The sequence below is a fragment of the Muntiacus reevesi genome, chromosome X, assembly GCF_963930625.1.
Source record: "Muntiacus reevesi chromosome X, mMunRee1.1, whole genome shotgun sequence".
Classification (NCBI taxonomy): Eukaryota; Metazoa; Chordata; class Mammalia; order Artiodactyla; family Cervidae; genus Muntiacus; species Muntiacus reevesi.
In genome coordinates, this window is record NC_089271.1 from 127,170,254 (window position 1) to 127,192,476 (window position 22,223).

The 22,223-nt window shown below is 40.0% G+C and overlaps 1 protein-coding gene across 1 annotated transcript in view; it reads right to left on the reverse strand.

The window, feature by feature from the left end:
• GRIA3 (glutamate ionotropic receptor AMPA type subunit 3) overlaps nt 1-22,223 on the reverse strand; it is a 290,948-nt gene that overhangs the window by 3,615 nt on the left and 265,110 nt on the right. The window contains exons 13-15 of the mRNA XM_065915058.1: nt 19,103-19,350; nt 18,423-18,537; nt 1,527-1,774 (exon numbers count right to left, since the gene is read on the reverse strand). Coding sequence (XP_065771130.1) covers nt 1,529-1,774; nt 18,423-18,537; nt 19,103-19,350 — 609 coding nt within the window. The 3' untranslated portion in view covers nt 1,527-1,528. The remainder of the gene's footprint in view (nt 1-1,526; nt 1,775-18,422; nt 18,538-19,102; nt 19,351-22,223) is intronic.

A 22,223-nucleotide genomic window follows, 5' to 3' on the forward strand; every position in this document is an offset into this window, starting at 1 on the left:
TGAATATGTTGTGACAGGAGGTCTGCAGCAGGAAATAACAACTAGCAACTTCATCAAACAAGAGAATGCCTTCTGTGGTGAGAACAAGTGATTTATTTGGAGGAAATACTTAAAACTTAGCTGAACTGAGATCCACACCATGAAATATGTGGAGGTCAAAAATACAAATGCATTTAGAAATTGAAGCTCATGGACGTTAACTCATGAAGTAAAAAATCTCCCACCTACAATAAGAGCTATGAAGTTGCTAATTGTTCATTTCCACTTTCGATAGGTATGTTACTGATGACAGATGCACTTGAAGGTAACTAAACTTATATTCTCAAAACACTTCTGAGATGGAGATGTTATCCTAACTCAAGCTTGCCTTTGAACATGTCTGAGTTATTGGTGAGTTTTGGCTGTAGCTGCCAGAGTCAAGGTGGCATCAGTCAGGCTCATTTAAGTATGAATTTGGGAACAGCCAGCAGCAGGGGTCCTAGACTGTCCTTTGGGAGACACTTACCTGAATGAACATCAGTTCCAAGAAAGGGACAACAAAGGAACTTAAAGATTAAAGCAATTGTCTTAGGTTTACACTTAAGTGAATCACCACACCCCTATAGAAGCACTGCCTTTCTCAAGGGGGCAGCTCCCCATTTCCATTTTCATTTTAACATCAGTTCCAGAGAGCTGCTTTCTCTATAGCTGCACTGTCCAACGTGGCAGTCACTAGCCACATGTTACTGTTGAACACTTGATATGTGGCTAATGTGAGAGCTGAGACATGCCATAAGTATCTATGTGAAACACACCCCTGATTTCTAAGACTTAGTATGAAAGAAGAATGTAAAATACCTCATTCATTTTTTACATTGATAACAAGCTGAAATGCTAATATTTCAGATATACTGAGTTAAAAAATATTAAATTAATTTTGTTTGTGTTACTTAAACATTTTTTACTTAATAAAATTTATTTTTAAGAATAGCTTTAGGTTCACAGTAAAATTAAGTGGAAAGTATAGAGAGTTCCCATAGTCTCTGTTTCCACTTGTTGTCTTCCATTATCAACATTAAAGTGGTACATTTGTCACAATTAATGAACACAATTATTGACACATCATTATGCCCCAGGGTCCATAGTTTACATTAAGGGTTAACTCTTGATGTTGTACATTCTATAGGTTTTGACAAATGCAAAATGCCATATGTCTACCATTACTTGTGTTACTTTTGAAAATAGCTACCAGAGCACTTTAATTACACATCTGGTTCACAAATGTGGCTTGCAAATATTCCCACTGAACAGTGCTGCTCTAGAGAACTTTTTTTCCCTCTTAGGTCGCAGACCACAATTACAAGTATGCTATTAGAAAAGCTTTACTGTCTGACAAGAAAGCACAATTGTTGGTTTCAAAGAATTAAATGGTTGCAAAGAATAGACAATTCTTGAAACAATAAACCAGACCAAAAAACAAAGAGAAAAATAAAAGAGATTAACGTACAGTAACGTAAGCTGATTAGTGTACTAGACCTTAACCGTACCCCTAGATCTTAACACTCTCTGTTCCATACACGTTGTAGCCTTCTCTGTATGTAGCGTAATTTTGAGTGTTGGTGGCAGGAGCAGGCTTAAAGTTTTGGGTGTTCTTTGTGAGTTTCATGCGTTTGGACTCTGCCCGCGATTTATAACAGAATTCTATCAAAGCCACCATCATGGCCAGCCCCAGACCTCCGACAAGTATATAGAAAACGCCTGCCACATTGCTCAGGCTCAGAGCGCTGGTCTTGTCCTAAGAGAAATGAACAAGGCGATTAGTTCTTGGGGAAAACAAAGACAATGGAACATTATAATACATTGCAACAGTATATGATAGTTCTAAGTCGTAAAGTAACTAGACATTGATGTAAATGTTATGACTCAACTCTGGCAACTGGTGGATGTTTCACAATGGCCAGTAAGACAGCAGACTGTGCTTCTGTTGACAGTTGTGATCCTCACCTAAATATTCTTTTATTTCGACTCCTTAAATCCTTTAGTACCTCAAGATGGTGTCAACAACTAAATAAAACAACATTCGGCCATGGGAGCAGAAGTGTAAACACAAGCACGATTTAGTCCTCTGCCAGCTTGGATAAACACCATTTGCCAGAGTTGAGCAGTGACATAATTTCTATTAATGTAACACTCTTTTCATTTGGGAACTTGAAGCACTCTTTCCCCTCTCTGCCCCGCAACACCCCTTTCTCCCTTGTTCTCCCTGTGTCAACTAGTTTTTAAGATAGCAGGTGAGTATGTTAGCGGTCCCTGATATTCATATTGGGGGGAGTTACTTCACAAGGGTTTGTTTAAAAAGGATTAGCTCTCTCCTTTCACCCAGTGGTTGAGAAAGAAATTGCTCCCTGTGGGGGCTGGTTGCTAAGGTCTGGTCCTCAGGGGAACAAATCTTTGTGCTATGGAGACAAGGGCACAGCACAATGAATTGACTCTGTTCCCGCTTCCTGGGAGTTTAAGGAAATCCTCAGGAGGACCCACTGGGTCCTGAATTGGCTCCATACAAATCAGAAAACTTTTCCAGGAGGCTGATGATTGAAAAAAAAATCCAGCTCATTTTTAGCTTTTACTCCAGGGAATGTAGAGAATAATTAGAAAAAATAAAAAACAAACCCTACACTTATCTGCTCTCTATTTAAAATGGAAGTTGGGGGGGGGGGAAATCAAGGAAGCCGGTCAGTGACTTTCAGGTCAAACTGTGCAAATCTGACTAAGCTATCTGCCTGCATGAAAAAGCAGAAACTGAACTGCTTGAATAATGGAAAGAAAAAAGTTGGTGCCTTGAGCCCTACCTTGAGGTAGGACACAGCAAGGGCCAGGAGCCTTTCTTTGACAAAAATAAAATAAAATAGCATTTTGTAGTCTTTTTAGAGGGAATGTAACCATTTTGCTGCTGAATACAATAGAATGGAATACCCACATTGTTAAGCCAGTGAATTGAGTATCTTATTCAAATAATAGCACAGTGAGCAGATGATGGCTATGGCTGACACTCAACACTCTGTAGCTCTGCTGGTTCTAGTATCATGTAAAGAATTAAATATAAAGACAGTTTGGCCATATTATGATTCTATTTTCATAAGAGCCAGTCCTGTACTTGTTTACTTCAGCAAAAAGGCCAATTGGAATTGAATCGCATTGTTGGGAAGAGGGGTATGGACATGCTTCATCTCTATAACAGCCTTGCAAAGAGTCACTCTTCTAGGTGAATTGACAGCTAGACAAGTGATAAGAATCTCTGTCACTTATGAAATGATGGATCATCTCCTTAAGGAGGCTGGTGAAACTATCTGCAAGGATGTTCCACAGTCCATTAGGAAATGGATCAATTTCTGGTAACTTGTCCTCTCCCATTAGATTTGTGTATGTATGTGATTTTTGATGGGGAAAAGCGTCCTTTGCATGACCCATGTAAGCTGTAGCAACAAAGTTTCAAGTTCCACGAATTTAAGTTTCATAAAATTCCCTGTTGTGGGATGTAGAAAACCAGTAGCAAAATGGTTCACTGCACAAGGAAAATGAGTGGCATTTCATGAAATGAATTAACTGATACCACAATATTAGTTCGAAAAAAGGAAAGGCAAAAATTGAAACTCAAAAAGAATTTTCTTAGGGGGGCAGGAAGGAGGCGGGGAAGAGTGTTTCATGCTTATCAATGTGATGTTATCCTGAGAATGTATACCCTTAAGGAGCATGCGACTGAATTTTAGAAGTATTACGTACAGAGATTCAAATAACACCTTTGGAAGAGAGAAGTGTGACAGACTTAATGAAATTCGAGATCCAAATAGATGCTGAACTCAATACGACAGCAGCTGAGAGGAAGCTAATCATTGTGCTTACAGAAGCCAGTCTTTGTTATTTAATTCTTTGACTGTTTTCAGGTGGGCTCAACATAATATAGTCATAACCAAAGGCATTAACAACTACAAAGTCTCTGAAACTGTAAGAGGTTAAGAAAAAGTACTGTCACAACTGGATCATTTTTTTTTTTTTTTTGGTTGTTGTTCTGTTTTGCTCTTTGAACTTTTGAAATGTGAAATACAGTAAAACCCCCTTATAACACAGCTCATGATTGCACTTCTTTGGGAATGTGGTGGGCCAGATTGAGTTCCCTGATCACAATAGCTTGCCGGGAGTCCATGAGTGATGTCACGTGGCCTCTAAGGCTGGTGTTTGCCTTAAACCTTTAGTGCTGGTGTTATAAAGGGGTCCCACTGTGTCAGGGAGTGTGTGTTGGGAAGGAAAGCCGTTTTAGGGTAGAAAATAAACAGTGGTTCAAAATGTGATTGCTAATCAGTACAAAAAGACCTTCAGCGACTGACCTTACTCCCGGAGTCCTTGGCTCCACACTCCCCCTTATCGTACCACCATTTGTTTTTCAGCTTGTCTAAGATGCCTTGTTCACTGAGTTTCAATACTGCAAGGTTTACAGGCGTTCTTCACGTGGGAAATAACATAAATAACATTATATTATGTTATTTTATGTTATTCAAGCTTCAAACTACTTTAAAACTATAGAAAGCGATAAAGCAGGGGGCCCTGGCCACAGAGTAATTTTAGACACTGCAGGCAACCTGAGCATTACCTTATAAAAATTAACACTACAGCAACGCTATATTTACCAGGGCCTGCCCATATCGCTTTGAGTAATCGGCACACACTGTTAAATAATGAGGATAGAAAAAAGGCACTCCTCAGATAGGCGGTGTGGGGTGAGGAGGGTTTCCCCTCAGTGACAATCGTCGGCGGCAGCTTGCAGTAGCTTTGTGATGGAGGTGTGTTAGGTTTGATCTAACAGGGTGTCTTGTTGTACTTCCAGACAGAAAGCAAGTTTTATGGTGGAGTGGGGAAGGGAACGGGGCCAGAAGGGGAGGCGTTTCCACGTGTGGAGACACAAGGATGAATTCCAGCAGAATAGAAGATAGATTCTATGTGAATAGCACGCCTTCTGATTAGTTGTCCTTTATTACACAAATCTGCTGTCCAGCTGAAAATGATCTTCCAACAGACTGTACTACATACATGTCTCCCCAGACTGAATTCTTACGCCATACTGGTCTTAATATTAATAGTATAACGTGGACCTCTGAGTTCTGGATAAGAGTACTTTCAACAGTGTGAGATCTGGTCTAGGGATTGCTTTTGAGTTACTGATCTCTCTGATATGGTTGTATGTCTATGGCCAGCTCAGGTCACCAGAAAGTGAATTAGATTGTTTTAAAATGGATTATTAACATGGCATGAAGTGAAATGGCAAACTGACTCTGCCTCTATGGCAGGGCTGTAGAGGAAATTTAGATAAGCTGTTGTAGTCAAATGAGACTTCAGAGCCACTGTGCTAATGCAGGAAGCACTACTGGTCCTAGGGTAATGATTTTCTCTCTTGGAAATTTCTTCAGCTGTAAAATGGGAATGATGACTTCTACAGTTTTCTTTCTAGGCCTAATGAATCTTAAAGGATCTCTAATAACTTTAGATTTAAAATGCATTATAGAGAGGGGGTGGCTTATTTGTATTATGAGGCAATGAACTACTGTGTGTTCAGACTCATGTGAACAATATTGCCAGTATTAGTACCTGTTTTTCTGAATGCTGTCAATTTTCAAGGAGGAAAACAGGTATATTTGTGTAACTATGAATAGTCCATAGAATTTCTGAGTTTATTTTGGGTCACTTGGACCCACCAACCAATCATTGACAAGACTTCTGTTGTCACAGAGATCTGTCCTCTATCAGACCATCCCCAAAGCCTTTTTCCTTTCTTTTCCTCTTTGCTGTTGAGAGCAGAAGGACCGTCTTGAGATATTCTGAGAAACAGATCATCATGTAAAAATAATAGGCAATTTCAGAGTACTTAGGATTTGTAAAACTATAAACCTTTAGTGTCAGGGAGGTGACACTTTCTTGGTTAGTACTGAACTTGGCAGCCAGAATATCTGTGTTTTGTTTATCACCAGGAAATCGAGATCCTTTTATACTTGAAACAAGTTCCTTCAATCAATGCTCAGAAGCTTAGGCTTCTCAAGTGCTAGCCAGAGTTGCTTGCAATGCAAAGGAACAAAAATTGTTTAAATAAAAATGCAAGCCTCTTTAGGATATTATTGGCTGTGAAAGTCATCTTCGACTCTTTTTTAAAGGAAAGACAGGCCATCTATGGCTATGAGATCAGTGTTGGAATTGCCTTCTCTTCTAGTCTCCACTGTCTAGCCTCCTTCTCTCTCCTTTCTCCTATAAGCTTTTTCTCTATCACCACCACCTCTCCCTCAGTGCTATGCCTTAAATTACACATTGGCACCGAGGCTCAGGATTATGACAGTTGGCTCAGATCACAGGGGAGATGTTTTTCAATGACAGATAGGTCACTGAATCCATCAGGACCACAGGAAAAAGTATAAAGCATTTTTTCTTCCTTTTCGTGCTTCCTCTTTTCTTACTGCAAAGGGCCCAGTGTCTTCTGGCTGCTCTCTGACTAAGCCCTTACTGGGCCCTGACCTCCCTCAAGCTACTGTATTCTTCAAATGACTTCAATTTCTTTAGTTATGGCTGCTCTTACTAGATCTCAGGAACAGAGCAGTCTGATTAAAGGCACTCACATTAAGGTCCAAATAGAGATCTCTCCCTAGATATCCTGGGTTTAAAAAAAATTTGTCAACACTGAAGTAAGCTAGGGTTGATAAAAGTGGAGCATGTTAGTTTAGAGCAGTGGATCTCAAACTGGTCCAGAGACCCCTGGAGAATCCCTGAAATCTTTTCATCAGAGGGTCTGTGAGGTCAAAATTATTTTGGTATTAATACTAAGGTGTTCTTTGCCTTTCTCACTCTTATTCTCTCACGATGTACAGTGGAGTTTCCTGGAGGTAACATGACATGTGATATCACAACACATTGAATGAAGAAGTAGATATGAGAATCCTATTCTCTTATATTAAGCCAGATATTAAAGATACTTGCAAAAATAGGACAATGCCACTCCTCACTGATTTTTTAAAAAATTGAGTTATTTTTCATAAAAGCATAGTATTTATGTGAATATACATTGGGTTTATTATTTTTAAATGAGCTATTAATACATTATTTAAAAATCATTTCATTCTAATTTCTGATATGGTAAGCATTAATAGACATAATACATATGAACAAAATCTTTGGGGGTTGCCTGTAACTTTGAACTGCATAAACGGGTCCTGGGACAAAAAAAAGTACTGGTTTTAAAGGAGGGAAGTCTTTTCCCCTGCTGGGCCTATTCTGGGCTGCCACCCTCCGCTCGTCCAGGCTGAGCATTTAGCATCCAGGTCAGCAATCTAGCATCCTATTTTTCTGACAAGTGACCTACCCCTCCCTTAGGCCATTGAATGGCTCCCTCAGAATGGTTGGTAACCGCTCTCTACTACCATAGTCCACAGTTACAGTGGAGGTTACCTTAGAGCAATGGTTCTCTGTTAGGGGTAGTTTTGCCCTTCAGGAGACACTGGGCAATGTCGAATCATCTTTCATTGTTACAACTGGGAAGGGGGGTGATACAGGCATCTAGTAGGTAGAGGCCAGTGATGCTGTTAAACACCCCACTATGTGCAGGACCGCCCCCACCACAAGGCCCCAGATGTCAATAGTGCTGCAGCTGGGAAACCCTGCCTTAGACAATCCAAACCTCATCTGATGCCCCAGGACTTTAGGGAAATCTGACAAATGATATATCCTTAAAAGTTTAGTCTTTGATTGGAAAAAAAAATCACAGGGTTTATGAAATCTGGCAGGGAACCAATGTGCATTTGGGAACTTCTAAATAAAAATGAAGGAGAAAAACAAACATTTTAAGCTGCAGCACAGCCAAGCAGCATAAAAGCTGTAATCAGAAATCACAGATAATACCACTTAACAAGGTTAGGATAGCTGCCAAGAAAAGAAAGTACTTTAAAGGCCAAATCTCCTACAATTGTATGTTGCTGCAGGGTGGAATAAATTCCCAAGATGGCAGAGAAAAACTGCTTCTATCCACATAATTTTCTCTGTTACTGTACCTTACTGGATGTATTGCCAAACTCAATTCAAATCAACCAAATGTATTGACGTTTCCCTCCCAAAACACACACAGACACACACACAGACACATACAATTTGGTATTTTAAAGAAAGTAGAATTAGGTGGGCAATTGGTCACTTTAAATGTCACTTTCCTCTTGATGGCATTTTTACTCCTCACCCTAATATTTTCTCTCCCTCTCTTCATCTTCTCTCTTGCCTTATTATTTGTGCCCAGGCCTTCTGTTTCCCCCTAGACTATGTTGCTCAAGTGGAAAGACCATGGCTTACATATTTGTATTCCCCACTTAGAAGAGTTCCCTCAAGAAATACTTGAATAGAAAGCTCTTTTAGCATTTTGTTTTCCAGCCTAGCAGTTGACACATAATAAAATTATTATTATTGGTCAAGTTTAATGATCACTTTAAGAAGGTAGATTCATGGCCTCTATAAGTAAAACAGTTGAGGCACAGAAAGGTTAAGTAATCTGCTCTAGCCTGCATAGCAAATTATTGGGGCAGGCCGGAAGGCAAATTGATATCCATGCAACTCTGCACTGTACCTTCACCAATGGAACACACACAAAAAGGGGGTGGCAAGCCCACATTTTGTTTTTGTTCTTAGAGCTTGGATGTTCATAATGAGTTTTTTCTTTAGGGACTGTCAGATTCCAAATAACTCTCAGCCTAGCAAGGGCAGATCCAGCAGCTGGGGCCTTTTACCACTGTGGTGCGGTGGTATGTCTCCAGGGGAATGTTTCAGAGCTATGACTGCAGGCCCTTAACGGGTACCTAAGAGAATTAGAAGTCAGAAATATTTATTGTCCTCGCTTCAATAGAGGATGGAAAGAATTAAACAAAGTAGGTCAGATTCGTATCATGGAAATTAGTTAGCCATTCTCCCCTCTTGCTTGTGAATATTTCCTGAGTGGAGTCCTCTTAAGGCAAAAACAAAACAGAACAAAACAAAAACACAGGTCGGAGAGCTTGGGAGAGAACAGGAGTGCTTTGTAATTTCAGGGGGTCTGGGAACACCCCCCCCCACCTGCCCAAATATCTTCCTCACTGGTACCTGATATTCCATCAAGGGAATTTCACATCTTTAAGATGGAGGAAACTTCCTTGTTAAAATACAAAGCTTCATGAGAAATGGGAAAGGAAGCAGAGTGTAATTGTTTATAAACTCCAACTCTTTGTTCTGTTTTATTTAAACAATGGTCTGGGGGGTTGGGTGGAGGAAAGGGTGTAAACTCCTCCTATGGAAAGGCTGTAAATTGCACCTATATCATAAAAATGTATGTGGATTATGGACCAGATGGAGGGGATAACAGCAAATGTCACCTAGTCAGTTAATAGTATGTGAAGGGAGAACTGACCTGAGACAGAATGATGGCTCCTGAGTGTGGGGAGCAGTCATGAAGTAGCATCAATTTTTTTTTTTTTTGAAATTAGGGTAGTAATATAATTCATAATGACTTGAAAATGAGTTCTATTTTTGAAGAAAACATTACTGGCTGATACAAATTTCTGCTTATCTCTGCCATCCCCACCTGGCAACAATCAACAACAAAGCTCTGTGCTCATTAATCCAGGGCATCCAGCCCCGGGTGGCGGTTGTCTAGGTTCCCAGCTCATTTCTGGGAGCTATGAGCCAGCCATTGCAAAGTTCAATGTCATCTTAGTGCCGGCCAATGTTACATATGCAGACAGTTTTAGGATAAGAGGAACAAATTTTTCTCCTGTGAAAGTAGAAACTACTTATTTTTTTAAAGTAACTAAAAATTTTAATTTCAAAGGAACTGTCCAATTTATTTTTTAATTTTGATTTCAGGAAATACCTAAACTATGTAGATTTGAGCCATGTTGGATTCTCTTTTTTATAAAGAAAGAAATGTGGAGAGAGTGAAGTGGGGGTGCTGTTTTCCCATAGTGCAAAGAAGAAAAAAATGGCCTCATGAGTTGGTGACCAAGTTGATTCCTCCATATGGTGTTTCTAGAAGGGTTGAGAGACAAGGTCTGTACTATGGATCTAGTTCTAGGCCTGAAAGATATAGGAACCAAGGGTGTTGTAAGATTTACCTATTTGATATATTCTAGTTTAAGTGGTTTCTTTTCTCCTTTCTGAGCAGGGACACCTAAAGGGCAAATGTCTGTTTAATTAATTATACCAAGAGATCTTCAATGGTGCCCTTAGGAGGGACAGATATATGTGTAAATATGTAGGTCATGGAGGGAAAGACAAGGAGATTATGGAGAAGTAAAAGAAATATATGAGCAAGGATGGTGTATTTGTGGCATTAATTACAAACTTGCTCTAAGAACACAATGTCTGAATGATGATAACAGAAACTTATCATAGCCTAAGCTGGAAGCCCCCACCCCCCCATGCTATGATTTATCCAAAGCTCACTCCAAGTTACTGCATTTGCTTCTTGGTACCTAGTGATTTTTTGGAACAACTTCTGAAAATTATCTTCGGTTCAGTGGAGGGAGAAAAGCCATCTATCACTGGATTTTCTACTGAAGATATTTCAGGTTTTCATGGTGACAGTTCACCTTTTCGAATTGCTCGCTTGTTTCCCTAGCCTTTTCTGGAGAACTCCTAGCATTATTCAGGAAATCACAGGCAGGAAGGCAGTTACAGACATCTCTGCCCAGGCAGGACTTGATCTATTAAGTTGAAGTCAACTGATGACCAATCAAGAGAAGATTCGTCATTGGGTGAAAGGATATAGTCTAGAGTCCTTAATAATCTTTTCCATAGGTTACCTTGGGATATGTGTAGTGAAGGGATTTACTTCTCCACCTAGTAGCTGTTGGAGGCTATGCCCTAGACTACATTAGTATTCTGGAGCCCCTTGAAAGAAGCTCGATTTATTTCTTTTCACAGGGGTTTCTGGATGCAGGATTCTAGGAGAATGAAGATTTAAATTGTTTTAATCTTTCTACCCTTGGAGAAAGCCTGAGCTTTCTCCACAACCTGAGCACAGGCACATATGACTGCTGGCAATACTGGACCCTGGCCACCCAAGTGACCCTCATTCCACAGGGGCAGCTACAATGATTTTCAGAGTTATGCAGTGCTTAGCTGCTAGACTCTCACTCTGAGACAGTATTTATATCATGTAGTTCAAAAATGTAGCTTAAACCTATTTAACTCCTCGCTAATGAGATCATAATTTAATGTAAGTGCAAAGAGCAAATTCAATAATGCATGCCTATAACATTAGGAGGTGAAAGCTGTGAGCCATTTTACTAAGGGCCCAACAATGCTAGTGACTGAAACCTATTGATGGGCTTCTGTGCTAGAGAAGCAGCCCCCAAAGTCACCTGGAGGTATTTGGATAAAGCCAGGTCATTTCCAAATGATAACCTCTCAAATGCAAAGGGATAGACCCCTTGATTACAAGTTGTGAATTTCAACAATGGATTCTTGCCAAACTGGGCCTTGGTCCAATCTCTCCCTCTAGAACTAGAAACCTGACAATTTATTGGTTGTGGATTATCTGACATAACCCAATTTGTCTGGGAAGACTTCTTACTCAATTTGTCCCTGACAGGGAGGGACATGAGGGACATATGGGAAAGATGCTAAGCTTCTGGAGAAGCTAGTTTTGTTTAAAATGTGGCCACAGATAATTCCCCAGGTACGTAATTGATACGAGTCCCTTGAAAACCCTGTTTTGAGATCCATTAAACATTCAAACTATCACGTGTTTGGTTGTGTTTCACTACATACAAGTGTCTTTTCTTTAGTTCATCCCCATGATACTGAGCAAGAGAGGCATAGACTGAGAAGACAGATGGAAACAGATCTTTACCAGAAACTCACATAACAAGTGTTTCTGAAGAAAGACATCTAGTTCATGTTCCTGATTCTAGGCAAAATATTCATTGAGAGCTTAATCCAATGGGTGCCAGCATTCTACTTTTCTCCCAGTAGCCCTCCATTGACCATGACCCATAGAAAAATAATCAGTCTTAGCTTACACGCCAATAGATCGCAACAAATAGGGTCTACCTATCAGATCTGAAACCTAACTTCTGGTTGCCATTCCAGGGTACACGCCACTCTTTTCAGCTTTCATCCACTTCTCTGCATTTCCAGCAGCAATGCTAGACAGCATATGTTAGCAGAGTCAGTCTCTCCCTCTCATTTTTTTAAAAAAATGTAATGGATGCTATTGTCTTAGATCTGTATTTTGAGAAATATTTGCTTCAAAGCCAGATGAAATTGAGCTTTATGGTGAATCTAGCACTTGGACCACCCTTTGCCACCTCTGACCAATAGGGATTTGTCTCATGTGCCAAGGGCCAAATGTTTTACCGCTCTCTAGAAAGTCAAAAGAGAATAGATTTCAATTGTTCTCTGTAAAAGAAATCTGCCCCCACCCTGTTCCACCAACCTCAATTCCCACCCTCATTGAATGTCTTTTAATCATTTCACATCTTTTGTGTTTCTTTTCCAATCATCTCAAATCTTTCGCATTTCTTTTCCATGGCTGTCCTACCTTTCAGAGAGTGGAGTCCTATAATCTTCTCTCCAAATGAAAGGAAACCAAATGATTTGGTCTTAGTGGGGCAGAAAGAACATAGACATATACTGTTTAACTCTGCCACTGCAGCGGCGTCTTTCTTCTTGGCAACTGTATAGTAGCATTCTTACCTTCAGGCTTTTCATTCCTGCTGCTCTTTCTGTAGCTCTGGTGTTGGACACTTGGTCATTATTTGTCAATAAGAAACACATTCATGTTATCAGGATAACACCAAAGGCAAATAATCACATCTTAATCATAGAAACTGTGTTAAGGCCACGTAGTCAATTTCAAAAAAATTCATTAAAATGGATTAACTTTTAAAAATATTTTCTTTCTGGATTACAATTTTTTTTTTTCCGGTGGTAGAACTTATTCTTTAACACCATCTGGTAAAATCAATGGTTTTGGTAGTCACTGGATTGGTTCAGTTCTTAAGGCAAAAAGGTCCCTTGTTTGCAGCAGCCACTTGAAAGAAAGTGAGGGTTTGCTCTTGGGAAGAAGACCTGAGTAAGTTCAAGGAGCAAACTTAGTCACTATCAGGAAAGAAAACTGTCAGTTTCTTCATACTTCCAGGCGGCAGCACCAGCATAGAGACATGCAAACCAACGAAGAGTGTAATATACTCACCCTACTCCTTGATCCCAAACCAGTCTTGGTGACTCACAGGAACTTCTTCTAAGACTCAGGAAGTGCCATCGATCTGTAATGATTCTTGACTACACACATAACAGTGTCAATAGAGAGTCACTGGGGTTCCAGCTTAACCCTGGATATCCAAAATGTCTCCCTTTAGGGATGGCTCCTGCCAATAAAACGTCCATCTCATTGCAGGTAAAAGGCCTCTGCAGATTCACATCCATGACCCAAGGCCCAAGAATGTCAAACAATTCTGAGTGTGGAAGAGAAGTGGTTAAGAGACGGTGGCATGGGAGAGGAGAATTGTAGACAAACATGGAAGAAGAAATACACACACAGCTGAGGATCTCATTTATGCATATAGGAAACACAGTATCACCTCATTTATCTATGTACCGCTAAAGAGAAGTCGAGGGCATTTGGAAATCTACTGTCCTAAAGAATAACTTTTACTATCTCTGAATAGGAGACTTGCTAAGCAAATGCATGGTTCCAAAAAGAAAAAAGATTGTGATAGGAGGAATATCTTTGAATTTCTTAAGAGAACAAACTCTTTAAGTACATTAAGAGCACCCATGTGAAAGGAGATATAACTAATTTTAATTGCAAGTCGTTTTTGGAATTTATTAAAACAAGTTCCCTAAGTTCTTTACTAGCGTCCCATTGGTTAGTTTGTTCTAGTCCCGATATATTTGTGAAGAAAATAAACTGCATTTCTCTATCAATACTCCATAAATCATAATGATCAGGTTAGGAAGATGCCTTGGGGAAGAAACGGCAATCTGCTCCAGTATTTTTGCCTGGAAAATTCCATGGACAGAGGAGCCTGGTGGGCTACAGTTCATGGGGTCACATAATGCTTAGTTGCCCAGTTGTGTCCAACTCTTTGTGACTTAATGGAAGTTTAAGTTCATATCCCATCCTCATCCTTACTTGCCTATGTGCCTTACAAGTTAAGGCAACTCTCACTGCGGTCAACTGGTTTCGAATGGTCTCATTTAAACATTTTGTTCCAGTGTTCCCCAAAGCACACAAAATATGCTGATTTTTGTCTTGGAAAATATGGGCATTGGAAGTTGATTTAAATCCCTGGATAGAACTAAAACCAGGACACTTCTAGGGTGAAGTGGGGTACGGTTTATAATGCCTTGTCAAGATCACAAATGGGTTGTTTCATTGACCAGATCCCATCTAGTAAAATAAATTTATGTGGGGAAGCTAGGCTGGGTGCCCTTCACCCAAGATTAAGGGAATGAAACAGCGTGGGTGCGGGCATCAGAAGAATTTGAAAGTTTGTGGGGACAAGCAGCTGAGGAGGGAGGTTGATGTGGTAATTCAGCAGCTAAATCCCCATTCTGCTGTGATTTATAGCAATAGACTTTCACTGGCTGTGTCACAAACCCCTGGTGATGGGGGTTTATCGCTGAAACAACCCACTGGCTCTTAATTACTGCATTTGCACACACAATGTAATAAAGCGCTAACACAAAAGGGTGATTTGCAGGTTAAAAATTCCCAAACCACAGCTCTAATTTCCATGATCCTTGCCTGTACATTTATAGTTCATCAAGGAAGGATTGAGTCTGATTTGTTTCCACCCTATTAGCCCAGGTTTAGGAAACTGGTAAACCCAAGCAGTATTTTAGTTCTAACCTGTAAATCTGGTGCAGAGGCTAACTGGTGGTGACTGACCTTATCTTAATTTCTTGTATTTAGAGAATTTAAAAAAATCTATTTCATCAGCCTGTGTGCACATTTAAAACAGCCTGATCACTGCTTCTTTCTTCCATAAAATAGTAACTTTTAGAGGATAGGCTTAGAATGTGTTATGTCTCATGTCAGAGGGGAAAAGTCAAGAATTTAACATAATTGCCCATTTATCATTATTTAAAGGTTGTGGGAGAAAGAGATAAATCATATATGTGTTTTTCCCTCTCCTGGTTTCAGAGATAATAGTTGTAAAATTGTTTCTGAAAAAGTAAAAGCATTTATAAATGTCAGGCTTTGTGATTATTGTCATTTTTAGTAATCAGTACTGAGGGCTGGAATGGCTTAAATATGCTATTTGCCTTGTAACCAAGGTAGTTGAGAATGAACTTGATTTTTATGGAAATAGATCATATGTAATCAGATTTGCATTGCTCATTGGATGGGTAGATGTGATAAATTGCTCTCTGCAATATTATCACAAGAGGTGACCCTGAAAGTCAGTAGAGATTTGTGACAGCATTAGCTGTGTGACCTTCTCAAAGTCACCACCATCTCTGGGTCTCACTTTCTCTATGAAATGATGGTGTATTTGTCAATTGTCATGTTAACTGGGGATGGAATACAATAAAGAAATGCAATTCTCAAGCCACTTTACTAATACAGTTAAAACTCACTGATTTGAACAGAGGAGAAGGATTGTCTGAAGGAGATAGTCCTAAATTACAAAGTAGGTTTGAAGAATGACAGTTTCATTTCTTAAAGTCTATTTTGTAATTCAAACTCACTATAAAACATTGCCTTACTGAAGGTCCTCATGAGAACTACTTTAGCAGATAAATTTGTAATGAATATGATTATATCTCAAAAAATGCTTCCAACATTTGAAGAAGGTTTGTTCTCTTAAGGAAAAATTCAACTGACAATGGAGTCTAAACTCGTCATTTGCTTAACAAACCTCTCTTGGCCTCATCCCTGATAAAGATAGACTGTAGATTGGTCCCTGTAGACTGGTGTCTGTCCAATTTATCATAAATTATAAATTAGAGGGATCCAAATTAATGAAGTTTCACTGCCCTTTCTACCTTCTTCTCCATTGATTTGTTTTTGGCATCACCACTAAATAGTGGTAACACCAATTCAAGTTCATCTCTTGCCCCTTCTCTTGCTCACTCTCAGAAAACAGCAGGTAGCAAGAAGGAAGAAGTTAAAGGCAAGCTCCTTGGTCATCCAGAAACGGAATAAGCAATCATTGGATACGCAGCACTGATCACACTATTATCCATAGTTGAGAAAGGGTTGACTTATTTCAAAAAGTTGTCTGGAGGAATGAGCAAAGGAAGTGATTTGAAAGATGAGTGGCAGGAAGCAATATGGTCAAAGAAGTTGGCAACATTTAGCATCTACTGAAATATTTTTCTATTTGCATGCCAAAAATCAGATAATCTGGAAATTGTGGGGCTGGCAACAAAGTTACTTGATAATTTTGCAGCAGTATCAGCTGAGGCAAGGCAATATCTAGGTGAAAAGTAATTCAGCCAGATGCGTGCAGATCTTTTTGTCTATGTAACATCAAACATCTGGTTATTTGAAAACTTCTGGGCACTTGGCATCATGTGGATGTTTTAGAGTCATCTTGATACAGTCCATGGCACCTTTTTAACCATGCTGAGTATGAAGGATGAATTCGTGACAGCCATGTATCCAATCCAGCTCAATTTTCACTCTGCAACTCACTTGAGCAGTATAATTAGGTTCTCCGTGGCCTGATAATAATATGAGAAAAAAGACCAGGAAGAAAGTGCTAAGTACTCTAGGCATCAGATGAGCCATTGCCAAACTCGAATGAGCCAAGTCAATGGCATTAGTTCACACTGCTAGGAAAGGAAGTTAGTGCTTTTTGACACATAGTAAAACCTTGATTAATTGGAATCCATAAGGGATGGATGGAATTTTCAATAAGAATACTCATTTTGTTTCATTCTTGGCTAATAATACCTTTTTTCCCCCTCAAAATGCTTGTATCCACTTTCTCGCCTCAGGCAAGCAGCCTCTAATGTTTGAGGGTCAATCCAGATGAAATGAAGATATAGGAGACAGAGCTGAGCGTGACCCAACCATAGGTCATCTCTTGGCAAGTGATTAAAAAAAAAATCAATTCCTTGCAGTCTTCTTTTTTTGGTACTATTGCTGCTTTCTCGTCAATGTGAGGGGGACAATTCAGTGAGCTGGAGTACTGGTTAGGTGAGTTCTGGTTAATCAAGGTTTTACCTTGCCCATGCTTGGTAAGATTATTTCCTGAAGAAAGTTGTTTTTAAATTTATTTCTTGGAAAGTGCTCTGTGTTTCCAAACCCATATTATACTGCAGACTGGCAAACTAACTTTTCCGTCAGCATCCTGAGGAGTGGAGAGAGAAAGAGAGGAGCAGAGGTGTAACCATTGTCTCTGAAGGAGAAATGTTTTGGCTCCCCTGTCTGTTGGTCTGTGATTGGGAAACACTATTCTTCACCTTAAGATGCCCATGGTATCTTGGTTGTACAAGAGTCGATCTTACATGCTTCAATATCATTCTCAAGCCCTTTAGGCCATGGAGGATTCTGTTTTCAGGTCCTCTCCTGTACTTACCCAACATGTCTTCCATCATTGTATTGTGGCTTCTGAGCTTGCCCCTATTTCTTGTTGCTTGGTTGAAGGTTATTCATTTGTTCTAGCCCAGAAGAGCATTAAGGAGCGAAAGGAATGCCAAGTAAGATGGATTTTCTCACGACGGCAGCCTGGATAACAATTAGACCTACCTGAACCAAGAACACGGCTAAGGAGAAGCCAAATCAGGGATTTATACACAGAGAGTATCAGTCAGGCGACGCGCTTGTTTAAATATACTGAATACCTTGGCAAAATCTATATATGTGGTGGCCTATTGAAGAAAGACCCCATTTAACTTGAAACCGAGCTTGTTCTTTGGCTTTCAAGTTGAGTGGGGCCAGCTTAAATAGGCTATCACATATCGAGAACATCTCATCACTCATACACATGATTGAAGAAGCCAACTCTAATCAGGCAACCAACCACTGAGCAACCATCACGCCTGAGGGGGGAAAAAAAAAGGCTGTTACCTGACTTTTCAGTAGATAGATTTGATTTCTCAGAGCACTCTGAGGCGGGTGGGGACAGTCTTAAGGAAAGCCTAGGGTGTTGAGACCTGCACACTGGCCTTCTTAAGGCAGGCGGTCTGGCCTGTGAGGGAGGGGCAGGGTGTGGATGCGGAGCCTCTGTCTGGGAGTTTAAGAAGGGACCCAAGTTAGATCAAAAGTGCGGGCGGTGCCCTGGAGTCTTTCTAGTTGCCAAAGCTGCCAGGCAGGGGAATAACCTGGTCATTCCACTTTCTGTGTGAGTCTTGTGCTCTTTCCTCAATAAGAAGCTAACAGTCTTGCCGATTACTCGTCACTAAGGGTACCCGGTTGTGGTGACATTGAGGCTGACCTTGGAGTCACCGCCCCCGCTGCCGCACTCTCCTTTGTCGTACCACCATTTGTTTTTCAATTTGTCCAAGAGGCCTTGCTCATTCAGTTTTAATACTGCCAGGTTAACAGCATTTCTTGAAACGATAAAACAATAACTCGTAAGAAAATGCACAAATGCTTAGGAAATCGTTAACGTATAAAAAGGAGCACAAGAGGACAAATTGGCTAAATTTCACAGAACGTGGAGCTATAAAAATGTCTGTACAGCAAATACAGGGTTAAATATTGGAAGGTGGCATATGGAGGATAACATTTGCTCAAAAACTGAAGTGTGCGGGATGGGGAAATTGTCTTTGAGAAAAAAAGTAACAAGAACACCACATCCATGCAATTAACATTCGTCACATATGGCACCATATCTTGGCTTTTACCATTTAAATTGAAAAAGCCGTTGAACTGTAAAATTAAAACAGCAACAAACAGTCAGAGAGGACCACACAGAGAGAGAACATTCAAAAAAATGGATGCATTAAATAGATGAAACCATAATTTACCGTCTTATTTAACTCCATGGAATATTGTAGGTTTTAAACTTTTAAAAGTTACCTCAAAATCCACAAGAAAGAAAACGACAACAAAATGCATCAGGGTAGGTGGAATACTATAACAACACGGATATTGTTATATTATTCCACCCACCTTAATGCTGAGCCTTTAGGGGTTGCCACACCATAGCCTTTGGAATCCAGATTTCCACCAACTTTCATCGTATCACACGGTTTTCTCTGCTCAATGTACTCATTCATGGTTGACTCCAGCAGGAAGGCGAACTTTCCCTTGGACTTCCGCACTCGGGCCACCCCGTCTGCCGTTGTTTTGGTAAACACAGATGGCTCTGCTGATTTCATGTAAGACCACATTTTTTCATAGACAGCAATTTTGGATCTCTGCAACAGAGATAAGAATTCTTAGAACCACCAGATCTTAAAACTGGAAGAGGCCTCAGTGCAGTGGTCTTCCAAAATGTTTTGATGGCCATCTACGGAAAGAAAAGTCGGTTAGACTGCAACCCAGTAAGTACATTCATACATATGAAAACATGGTTCTAGAATAGGTTTTTCCAAAATCACACTCATCTTTACTATGTGTGCTGCTCTCTGATATTTTCTGTTCTGTTTGAATTCACTTAGAAAAATGTTGGTCAGGACCCACTAAATTGATTTTATGGTTCCAATGATGGCTTGCAGTCTACTTGGAAAAACACTCTCTTAGTCCCATCTTCGTCTCAATTCAAAAATTACCCTACAATATACTGCTAGGTGATTACCCTCTTACCTGCCTGAAAAAAAGAGGCCATTGGAAGGGAGTGTACAATCATTTTTGTTAGCCTTCTCCAGCATGGGGCACTAATTATTGTAAGAAAGTACTTCCTTATTCTGAGCTGCAATTTGTTTCTCTAAGACTCCCACCCTTGACTACTATCCTCTAGAGCTATGCAAAGCAATTCTGTTCCTTCTTCTACACGATGGTCTTTCAGATATTGCAAGGTTGTTATTATGGCCCCTCTTCATCAGTTAAACTCCATTGATATCTAATATTGTTCCCAGAACCCTCACAATTTTGATCTTTCTCCCATTGGATTCTAGCTAGTGATGTTTCTCTTGGAGTGTCTAGAAATCAAACATGTATGACAAGGACAGAATGAAGAGAAAAACTGCTTCCTGTCATTGAAGCATTATTTTCTATCAACACCATTTGAACTTTAAAAAAATTTATTTAGTCTTTCATCCATCCTTTCAACAAACACTCATTGGGCATCTGCTGTATACAAAGCACTCTACTGGGGATGTGAAGAATTTGAGAATCCCTCCCTCAACTCAGGTTGAGGTCAACCCCTTCCCTAAAACTTAGTTCTTTCTACCATGCCAAGTCTCCCTCATCTTTAGCTTTTTGAAGTTAATTCCATTAAATTTCATCTTAATTCAGGTGGTCTTAGAACATGGACTAACTACTTAAAGCTCTACATTAAACATTCTGGAGAATATAAAGGAAGCATGGTCTCAGTGACCCCATGACTTACCATGTTTTCAAGTGTGCTTTTATGGAGTTTTCTGGCCCCTACCTCAGCTTTTTGGATTGCTTATTTAGCTTCTCTTCTCTGGACTTTGGCCAGTTGCACTGTATCTTTCCTGAGGCTTGCTTGGATCTGCTCAAAGAATTCCAAAATTATTTGAACTCCCAGAACTATCACCATGGAATAAATCATTGTGTTCATGGCAATCAGATCTTCATTGAGGCCCTCACTGAGTCACTGAAACTATTCATTGAGAGAAAATATGCTTGCTTTGCATAAAGAACAGGAAAAATATTCAAAGTGGAATGAACAAAAGGGAGAATGGTAGGAAAAGAGCTTAGAAGGATAATCAGAAGTCAGATCTTGTAGGGCCCCGTGGGTTATGGTAAAAAGTTTGAATGTGTTCTACATTTGATAGGATACTATTAGAGGATTCTGAGGAGGGATGTGATAAGATCAGATTTAAAATTTTAAAGCAGTACTCTAGCTGCTGTATGGAGACTAGACTATGAAGTGGACCAGAATGGAAGCAAGGAGATCAATTAGAAGGCTTTTCTAATGATCCAGTGGAGGGATAGTTGTGACTTGTACAAGGCCAGGAACAACGGAGGTAGACATGTTTGGGGGAGACAGCAAACAAGCCTTGCTGAGGAACATCTTCACCTGACAGGTCTAGAGACACTTTCAGATTAAATATTTCCAAACTGCACTTAAGTCTTCCTTGTACAGCCTGGCTCTCCTAAATTCATCAGCAAACTTCTTAATATCCAAGCTAGAAGGTTTGGTTTTCATTCCTTCTTCAGCCTCTCATTATGCCATGTTTATTCTAACATAGAAATGCCTGTAGGATCTGTCCTTCTGTCTCCTTTTCCTTCTCATTAGCGTTGCCCTGGGGCATGCTTTCCTCAGTTTTTGGTCTAGACTGCCTGGCCTCCTAACTGGTCTCCCAAGTCTCATCTTCTCTTCCATTTATCCTCCAGTGATCCTTCCAAAATGCAAATCTGATCACTTCATTCTTTAAAAGTCTCCGACAGTTCCCTAATACCTGAGGCCAAAATCCAAACTCTAATGTATGACATTCAAGAGTTTTTATGATCTTGACTACTCTCCTAGGAGCTGGTTACAATGGACTTCTCACTCTTCACTGAAATATGCCACACATTTGCATATCTTCTGCCTCTGGTTATGCTTTGACTTCTGCCTGATTAGCTCTGTTCATCCTACAAGATACAGAGTGAATAGCATGTCTTCTGTGAAATTTTTCTTGACTCTCCTCTGTTCCCACAGAAGTGATTCCTCAGCTGTTTTCCCATTCTAATGATCCAGGGGAGGGATAGTTGTGACTTGGATGAGTCTGGGCTCATATGTTTGCTATAGAGCTTTTACTAAATTGCGTTAAGGTGAATTGGCTATGGTCTCTCTTGCCCGTGTTGCTGGGTGATATTGATGACAAGCCCATGTCTGGTTCATTTTGGTAGCCCTATTGGAGGCCAGCACGATTTCTGATGCATGGTAGGCACTCAAGATATATTTAATAACTGAACCTTAGGTCTGATCAGGGTGAAAACCAGATTCTTGGTCAAAGATGTCAGAATATTGGTGAATATGACTACCAACAGTAATTTTACAGCACTGTAGAACTCTAGAGCTGAAGTTACTCTAAAGATCTTTGGATCTTTCTCAACCAAACCATTCAGGATATAAGTTTTATAATCTGCAGTTTGTCATCTGGTTTTTTGCCCCTTA